At 39.5% G+C, this 10210-nt stretch overlaps 1 protein-coding gene across 1 annotated transcript; it reads left to right on the top strand.

Moving 5' to 3' along the window:
* The first annotated feature begins 7126 nt into the window (after positions 1–7126).
* On the top strand, positions 7127–9610 carry LOC134670465 (uncharacterized). The gene has a single exon (XM_063528292.1). The coding sequence runs from the start codon at positions 7127–7129 to the stop codon at positions 9608–9610; it is 2484 nt and encodes an 827-aa protein (XP_063384362.1).
* Positions 9611–10210: the final 600 nt, after the last annotated feature.

Raw genomic sequence — 10210 nt, 5'->3', positions numbered from 1 at the left:
ACGTCAAAGACGAACCCAAATATGTAGATTACGTACATGTAAGATCCTTCACAGCAAACTAGATACGAAAAAAAGTGTTTTTTTAGACAATGTTTAAAAAATTCATAAAAAAATAAGTATTCTTTTTTTTCAAATTCCGGTAGACCAAAACGGAGATAAAAGATTGAAGCGATAACCGTTTGTCTTATAATTCTATATGTAGTGGAAAAAAGGAGATACGATTCAAAACTTGGCAAAAATCGATGAAAACCTCGGGTAGCCCCTTAATTGAAAATACTAATATAAACTTTGTGTCATTTATATTAACCAGGCGTCGCATTTGTTAACCATGTAATACTATAGAGATAATTTTAATGTTAGTATATAATTCCTCATCAAAGTGTGCCAAACATAGATATAAACTATGGATGAGCGCATGCATACGAATTGCCTGTTGCGATCTTCATGTCAGCAAAAAAGCGCCATCTGTTACACACTGCGTACAACTACGTAAGCTCGACGCTCGACGCTCGACGCGATAACTTTGTATGGGCGTACAAGGCTTGTTAAGTTCATTCGCGGTTTATATCACAGGAGCGTCGAACTCCTCGCGATAAACTTAAAAGCTACTGAACGGATTTTCATACTGTTTCACCTATCAATAATTCTTGATAATGGAAGGTTTTGGTGTATAATTTGCTAATAATGTAGAAAAATATGGAATAGCATGAGTCCGTGGTCCGGGTTTAAAATAAGGGTCATTACGTTGACGTCGAATAATACGGCTCCAAATTTGATTTCGTGTTGGATCAAAAGGATTAATTACATGTCAAGATTTGTTACATAATATTGGATGAAATTTAACTAAATGTAAAGTATGTAATCAGTTCAAATACAAATGTCAATCAGAATAATATTAAAAATCATAAAAATGTATCTTAGATTGTATGTATGTATAAACTCTTTATTGTACAAAACACAAATTTATGGCGCAGGATAGGCAGTACAAAGGCGAACTTCTCCCTCTAAGTTTCCGTTATTCTACGTTATTTTGTGATGTCATTATCGTCTCAGGCGGCAATGCAATATTTTAAACATTCGCGCCGTGCGGTGTGCCGCCCTGTGTAAGCCGGCTCTGTCAAGGTCAACAAGTTGGCCGAGCTACTAGCTACAGTCCGATAAGTACATCCCGCGCTTTCACCTTTTTCTACAACAACTTTTTCTATCAGTTTCTTGCTTGCAAAACAGGTAGAGTAAAAAAGAAGGAATCTATACAGCGATACAAACATGATGCAAAAATATAAGTAGGCAATTAAAAGTAATAAATACAGCGATGTGAATTAATCGGTGTTTGAAAATGCGCGCTTTGTTTCTAGCGCTTACCTATTAAACATTTTTGAGTTTTACCTACATTTAATTAAAAACTTATACCTGACAAGAATTAATATAAATACCGAAATTAAAGTGCGTATAGGTCCCTAAGTCAACGAATAAAACAATAACAAATACTTGATCTTGTTATTTTGAATGTTTTTAATAATTATGTAAAACAAAACGGGAACAAACTCTGTAAAACAGACAATAGGTACTTTAATTTCAGTAATTATATCCGGTAGGTAATCAACTAATCATATTTAAGTAAATTTACCTATACAACTTACGCATTATGCATTTCTACTTCATAATAACTTCCAAAGAGGAATGACGTCCTTACAAGGTTAATGTATTAGGGCTATGACGTACGAGCGAACATCAGTACCGCGTGAGAATGAAATAAAATTATCGTTTAAAATTGGGTTTAAGCAATAAATAAACGTAATTGGAAATTACTTACCGATGATATGAGATCCCATCTTTTTTCTTACACTTCCGGTAATGGTTTTTGCACCCTTTTACAACGCAATGAGGCATTTTTATGTTATGCTGCGTGACAACTTTCTACTGCGCAACTCGCCACACGACTGAGCGCCGTGGTGTGATAAATGCGATTATCACACCCATGTAGCGGCCCCCTTTTCAGTGCTCGTTAACCGCGTCCTTACGAAGTAATATATATGTCAATGGTGCCAAATCATGCGTGGCGCGATTTCGTCGCGTCGCCAGAAACTACAAGCGGCCCTAGCCAATTTTGGTGCCTAGCCATAATCGTTGCCGCGCACCGGGAACCGGGGGTGCAATCCCCCCCCCCCCTGCCTTCGGACAAACTTAAATCAAAATTTAGCATAAAATAAATAAATATAAATAATTTACCAATGTTCATTAATAATCAGATTCATATACTTATTCAGATTCGTGTTTTGTCCTGTAACTATAAAATTTATCTATAAAGTATTAAAGAAACATGGCAAGTAAGCATTTCGTACTTAATTTAAAACGACGATATCCAATAGTTTAGCTTCTTAAATAGTCAAAAGGTATATATATATACAAATGATGAGATGTAGTGTTGCTGTTGTATGATTGATAAAACAAAACAATTCGTTTAAACATGAATATGTATTTCATCGTCGGTGATCGTAATAATCGTAATAGGCACAGTGTGGTTGGTTACCACACGCACGCATTCAGTTTTTTCTTTATCTTCGGAATTGCACTAAAAAAGAAAACACAACATTAAAAATATAATTGGTGATTTGTTGCTAGTTGTTGCCCGTGACTTAGCTCGGTTGGTTTTTTATGTTGATTGTGCGTAAACATTGTGCAGCATTAAATAACAGGTGGGTCTATAAGCCCCGTGCATGAACTATAGGGGGCAGCACAAGTGCCGTCAGTGGTCAGATTTGTGGCGCGAGTAGGGCTCGCGGTCGCGTCCGTGTCCGCGTCCTTTCGTGTACCCGTTTCCGAGGCTCCGTTCTCGTGTTACACGAAACCGGATTTGTGGCCCGTTCGGAACGGGTAATTAGGGTCCAATGTAATTGAGGTCCGTGTACCAGTGTGTCCGGATCCACAGATATTAAGGGTCCGGCCCGTTCTCGTCGTATAGTGACGATCGGACGCGTTCTTTATTAGAGCGAAGAATGAGAAGTTTATAACGAACAATCACACATTACCAATAACAAGCAAAACGAAAAACAGAACAACAACAACTAGGTATGACCGCGGCTCCGGAGCCGAACGCAAATCCGGATCTGAACGCATTACACGGGCACGGACTTTGATGGGTTCGTGTAGTTCGGACGCTTAGCACCGCCGGGGCTAAGAACACGGACGCGGGTCAAACAGATCACTGTGTTATGTCTTTCCTGTAGACATACACAAGAGTTAAGGGCTATAAAGGTTAATTTTCTTATTTAACCCTTATCCACGTGAAAAGGTCCTCCTTTTATTTAGAGAACTATGATAAAATCATTGCTTACATGCCCACAAGCTGTTAACTATTGCCCACAGGAGAGAAAAATGTACTGTTCGCGATAACACGCTAGTTTTCTCTCCTGTGGGCAATAGTTAACAGCTTGTGGGCATGTAAGTAATGATTTTATCATAGTTCTTTGATCTTTTCACGTGGATAAGGGTTAAATAAGAAAATTAACCTTTATAGCCCTTAACTCTTGTGTATGTCTACAGGAAAGACATAACACAGTGATCTGTTTGACCCACGCACGGATTGGCGTGTAGCACGGATATCAGGAGTCCTAGGCGCGCGGCGTAAATGTGAAGTTTATGCTACCGATGCACGATGTAGCCCACCAAGACGCCAGAACTTATATGCACAAGAAAACGTACGAGTACGGTAGATTAAATAAAGTTCAAACAAATTCCTATTGTTCCAGGCGGGATAGTAAAATAATCTTTTCACCACACCAGCTCGGAAAGGCTTACTTTGCACTTCAAAAACTGATGATAGCAAATTTGCATTTTATTCACATGTGAGGCAAAGTAATCAAATGCAAATTTTGAGTTGTTTTCTTATGTTTGCTGGTAGAATTGACTTTTAAATGATGATTTTGGATGATAAATATTTAATAACACTCATTTGGATTTGATTTGATTCGATTTGGTTGATATTTTACATTTAATATTTGCTTCGGGTTGGTGTGGTGAAAAAATTTGTGTTTCACTCGGGAGCAAATTTTGTTTAACCCTCATGCTTTCAAACGCTCAAGATTCCATTTTTCGAACCACTCGCTACGCTCGAGGTTCAATTTTGGAATCTTTCGCTTGCTCGGGTATCAATATTAGCACGAGCGGTTAATCAATAGCTTTGCTCCCTTGTAAAACAAATAACTATTTTCCGTTTGTTTCCAAACGAGCAGTGGTCATGGGACGGCGTTACAGAGGAGTAGAGTCTGTGCGGAACTGCGATCATATATAACCATGGATACCGCCTTTAGGAACATTACCGTTCAAATTCTCGGGCCAAATTAGCACACATACACAATTACGCCTACATTCAAATAAGACGACGCGTTTACAGAGCCTGTAATCAAAGCTGGTAAACGAAATAATAGTCATCTTTATTACACTAATGGTACATAGCTAAGTGTAGATGAAATGCATATAATGTCAATAACTACCAATCAGCGACATTAATCCGCTAATAACCTTCTTGCTGTACGTACTGGCCGCTGAGAGTTCGCGGTTCATATTTGATTAGAATATGACTTGGACAGGGATAGGTTTATGCCATACAGTGAAGAACCAGTCAAATAATTCACGTATAATAATTTAATGCAGATTAAAAGATAGCTAGTTAAAATGTTGTTATGACATGACAGACTAACTCAACATAAGTAAATATATCATTGTTGTATAAATGTATTCCGCTATAATAAGTATTTTGTATATTTTATTATCAATCTGCATGGCAGTGCGAAGTCACGTTCAGGTATAGTCTGTCCGTTTTTCTAAGATCAAGTACGCCATAGTAAATGTATGGCGAACTTGATCTTAGAAATCGGACTGGCTTATACAGTCTGCAAAATTTACATGGGTACACGAATCGGGTCAAAAATATTTGAACAGGCGGAGTCACAATAAATCCCCACTTTCAGTTCAGAATATTTTATATGTATATAGCCGGTCAAGCAAGTTTGTCAGTAGAAAAAGGTGCAAAATTAAAATTTTGTATAGGACCACAGCCGTTCGCGCGCTTACATTTTCTAAATTTGCCGCTCTTATAATATTTTAAACTTTCGCGTTTTGAACACATTTTAACTCACATTATACGAAACGAAACTGATTTACGTCAGTAAATCAAGGTAATTGAATATAATTCGCGTTAGGCCCGTCTATAATGTGAGTTAATGTTTGCCGCTCTTTTCTACTGACGGAAATGGCTTGAGAGAGAACCTTCATATATGTGACAGTAGAGGGTGGATTCAAATGATCAACATTTTCAGATAATGTGTGTATTTGTTAAATTAATTCAGTGAAAGCATGATAGGAAAAATGTATCTACATATAGGAGACCGGGTATGATTATTTCACGGGTTATATCTCATGAATAGAACATATTCTAGATATCTTGCCAGGCATCCACTCAATTTCATGTCTCTCTAATTGGACAGCTTTTTTCTATAGTTTTCTGCGAATAGCATCTTGTGGGAATCTGAATGGAAAGTAATGTAAAATGACAATACCAAATTTGATTATTAATTTGAAATAACTAGGTAGTTTTTTTATAGCTCCACCTCATGAAATAAAAAAGGAAAATACAAATCTGTAAGAAGAAATTTATTACTACATTTATAATTATATAGAAAATACCTAGAAACCAAACACAAGTTAATAAAATAGTCTACTTCATTTAGCATAACACCATCCCTATTATCCTCGCAATTTAAAAAGTCGTATGTTGTTATGAAAGTCGTATGCAGTTGTTACGTTTTAGCTTAGCACGGTAGTATTGAAAACAAATCGTCATGTTTTTTCCAAATTCTACTGAAGTTATCTGTTTACTACAAGTGAAAAGTGATTCCACTGTCCTTGGTATGAACTAAAATAACTTCTCCACCACTTCACGACACATGAAGACTTCACGAATATATTTTTAATTACAAAAAAACGTTGTTTTTATAAATCAATTTAGCCATTTGTCACTGACTGTCATCTCGGTCGTACTGAGATTGCCAATCGAGCAGTTTGTAAGTACCGCCTATCGCGGGGTAGTTTGCGTTGGTCGATCGATCGGTGCGGACAATTTTACACGAAAACTTATTCTTTTTCGGAAGAACTGCATGCGGTTACATTGATTGCGGATGACCTGCACCACGTCACAGGGGGGTGAGTGTAGGGTTCTTATTTATTTATCTTATATTTTGTGTTTTTTCCACCCTTCATATGAAACGGGTGTCGATTTGGCGAGGCCATTGAACCAGCGCAAGGAATAAGTCAAAATCCACGCCGAATCGGCTGGAAGGCCTATTTTAACATTTGGTCTTCGAGCCGGATTTGTAAAAATTCGGGCTCACTTTTTCGGCGCCTCGCAAATCTCACCCGTTTCTTTCATTTTGTCATTGCGGTTTCATTTCATACAAATTTTGGGGGAATTATTTATTTTTAGGTTTCATTTTTTTATATTTTATATATATTGACTGGGGATTTTGTTTTATTTCATTTCATTTTTCATTCCATCTTATTCGCCGCGGACTTTTCCAAAATTCAATTTGTCATAAATTTATTTTATTGGTTTTGACATCTCAAACTAAAACAGTTTTGGTTGCCAAGTTACCACATCGCTAGGTTCAGATACTATAGGGTTATTTCGTCTAGTTAGGTAACTTCTATACTAGCCTAGTGGTTGTAGTGGTTGCTTACTATTACTGTGGTCGAGGGTTCGATCCTCAGCTAAGATGGGATTTTTGTGTTTTTCTGAACATTGATATTTCTAGGTTAAGCGGTATTGAGCATTATTTATCGGTATTTAATGCAATTTCGGTACATGAACAAATTTTTCAGGGGTTCTAAACATTTTCTTTCAAAGTTTGCGGAATAAATATTTCATAATATATATTGAAGTTAGCGGTAAAAACTCAATATATTATTACAAAGTGCGGTTTATATTTAATGATTTATTGCGGTGCGGTACGTTAAAAATGAAAATAATGTATAATTGTTATTTGTAGTTTTCATGGTGTGGTTCTTGTTTGGATTCGGGATCCTATTGATTATATTTATTTGGGTTTCGTGTTCGAATACCAACGTAAACATGGCGGCAGCTAGGCGGATACAGTTGCTGCAGATGAAATATCATACAGCATGTCGTAGTATGGATGTGTTGGATGGATTGGCTCGTAATCCCGAATTGTCTTCGGAACAAGAAGGTGATTTTCTCGTGCGGTTTCAAGATTTAGAGAAAGTTTATGAGGCATTTACGGAAATGTTTTATGAACTTCAGCTCTCTGCTGCGGATATAGAGAGCTTTGATTTGGAAAGTCATCTTCAGGAGTACGAAGCGTACAACAAGAAATATTACTTTATAAAACAACGCCATTTAGGGTTGACTAATTTGAACGCTTCAGCTAACGCGGACAATAGCTGTAGCAGCGGTAACGGTAATGACAATCCTAAAAGCGCGCGGAATAGGGCAGTTCTCCCTAAAGTCAAACTTCCTACCTTTGCGGGACAGGTGGAAGAGTTTGTTTCTTTTATGGAATTGTTCCAATCTTTGGTGGGCAATGATACCACCTTATCGGATACTGAAAAAATGTATTATTTAGCGGGGTCGCTTTTAGGTGAACCAAAGTCCTTGATCCAGCATTTGTCGGTCATAGGAGATAATTATTCGGTTGCGATTGATTTGTTAAATGCACGGTACAACAACAAAAGGTTGTTAGCGGATCGTTTGTTGCACAATTTGTTAAGTGCACCTCATGTCACCACTAAAGGGGCAAGTGGTTTAAAAATGTTTTTAAATACTTTAATTGAAAACACAAAGGCCTTGGAAAAGATGCAGTTTCCTGTTGATTCGTGGTGCTATTTGCTGTTTTATATTAATTTTCAAAAGTTAGACGGCAACTTGAAGAAACATTTTGAAGATAAGCACGCCGATAAAGAGTTACCCACATTCTCGGACCTTATAAAGTTTTTGGAAACCGAAATACGGATTTTGGAATCCAGTGCGGAGCCACAGGCCAGTACGTCAGCGGGAAGGCGTAGTGGAAGTGGACTGAGCCATGCGGTAAAGGCTCATGCGGCATTCGAGGGTGCGGGTTCGGCGTCGGCGTGTCGACTGTGCGGAAAAAGCGGACACTTCATTGCAAGGTGTGAAAAATTCCTGGAGATGAAACCTGCGGCTAGGAAGCGTGAGGTGGTATCGCTCAGGTTGCGCTTCAAGTGTTTAAATGGTCACAACATTAACCAGTGCACTTATAACAAGAACTGTTACAAGTGTAATTCGGCTAAACACCATTATTTATTACATTTCGATCTTCCGGCAACTGGTTCAGATCGTGAACAACGTTTGACTTCAAATAATGTTGCTACAAGTGGGAAGGCTCACAGTGCTACTTCGTCCTCTCCAAGTGCTCCTATTGTGAGTGCACCTTCGGCCAGCGGCAACCCAGGAAGTGCGGTCCCTGGAATCACTGGACTAACGGCATCACAGGCCAACAAATCTGATAGGTTTCAGCGGAAGGTGCTTCTTGCGACGGCAATAATAAGAGTACTGGACAGCAGCGGTAACTTCCAGGAGGCGCGGGCCTTACTGGATGGAGGAAGCGAAACCACATTTATATCGGAGTCTTGCGTGCAGAAGTTGGGCTTAAAACGGTTTAAGTCTGATGCCCCAATCACAGGACTGAGCTGTACTCCTATAAGCGGTTGTAGGGGAGCAGTTAACCTAACCATGGCACCTAGGCTGACGGATCAGCCTATGCTAGTGACCACGGCTACAGTCTTAAATAAAGTTACCCATAACCTGCCTGGATATTCGTTGCCGGCCCAATTAGCGGATAATTATCGCGGACTGTATCTTGCGGATGAACAGTTCTTTGTCAGTCGGCAGATTGATATTTTAATAGGCGAAGACATACTTGGTGACATCATACTCAGCGGACGTATTAAAATCAATGACCACATTCCACGGGTAACGAACACGGTGTTCGGCTACGCGTTGTCGGGTCCAGTCACTATTGCGGCGTCCCCTCAAGTTTCCTGTGCGTCCCAAGTCTTCTTCTGTAGTACAAGTACAGATCGGATTTTAGAGCGGTTCTGGGAAGTGGAGGACATTCCAGTTAATATAGAAAGCCCCAAGGATCTGGAATGTGAGAAGATGTTTAAGGAAACCCATCGACGGGTTGGAGAGGGCAGATATTCGGCACGGTTACCTTTTTTATCTGATGCCCCTGAGATAGGAAATACTGTGCCAATAGCCATGAAGCGGTTCTTGGCTATGGAGAGGCGGCTTCTCGTGAGCGGCAACGAGGCTTTTAGAAATAAGTATGTTGGGTTTATGCGGGAGTATTTGGAGACTGGACACATGTCTTTGTGTAATGGGGAACCAAAGGACTATACAAGTGATAGCTATATCATACCACATCATGGAATTTTTAAGGCGGATTCTGACAAAATTCGTGTTGTTTTTGATGCTAGCTGCGCATCAGCTAATGGAGTCGCCCTAAACGATTGTTTACATGCGGGTCCAAAGCTACAGCGAGACATCGCGGAAATCATGATGGAGGATGATGTTTAGACAGATTTTGATTGCTGAGGAGGATCGGCGGTTTCAGCTCATTTTCTGGAGGGAGTCCCCAGACTTACCTTTGCGTATCTATCGACTGAATACCGTAACTTACGGTATGAAGTCGAGCCCATACCTCGCGATTCGGACGCTAAGACAACTAGCAGACGACGAGGAAACACGGTTTCCTGCAGCGGCACATCTTCTCCGCTCTTCGGTGTATATGGACGACATTTTAGGTGGAGCTGATTCCATAGAAGACGCGAGCAAGTTGAAGCAGGAGCTGACGGACTTACTACGCTCTGGCGGTTTCGAGCTTAGTAAGTGGACGTGAAACAGCAAGGAAGTCTTAAAGGACATAGAAGAGGAGCATTTAGAAAAACCTCGGAAAATATTTGACAATGCGGATGGCCCTAGCTTCTATAAAATCCTTGGTGTTCAATGGGATTCTAGCAGTGACAGTTTCTCATATCGTACCAGGCTAGACGACACTAGTGGATGTACTAAGCGGTCAATTTTGTCAACATTAGCTAGAGCTTTTGATCCTTTGGGGTGGATCTGTCCGGTCATCTTTCAGGGTAAGGTCCTCATGCAGCAACTCTGGCTGAAGAA

The sequence above is a fragment of the Cydia fagiglandana genome, chromosome 14 (assembly GCF_963556715.1).
Source record: "Cydia fagiglandana chromosome 14, ilCydFagi1.1, whole genome shotgun sequence".
Classification (NCBI taxonomy): Eukaryota; Metazoa; Arthropoda; class Insecta; order Lepidoptera; family Tortricidae; genus Cydia; species Cydia fagiglandana.
The sequence above is the reverse complement of the archived record's forward strand: the minus strand, read 5'-3'. Positions and strand labels throughout refer to the sequence as shown.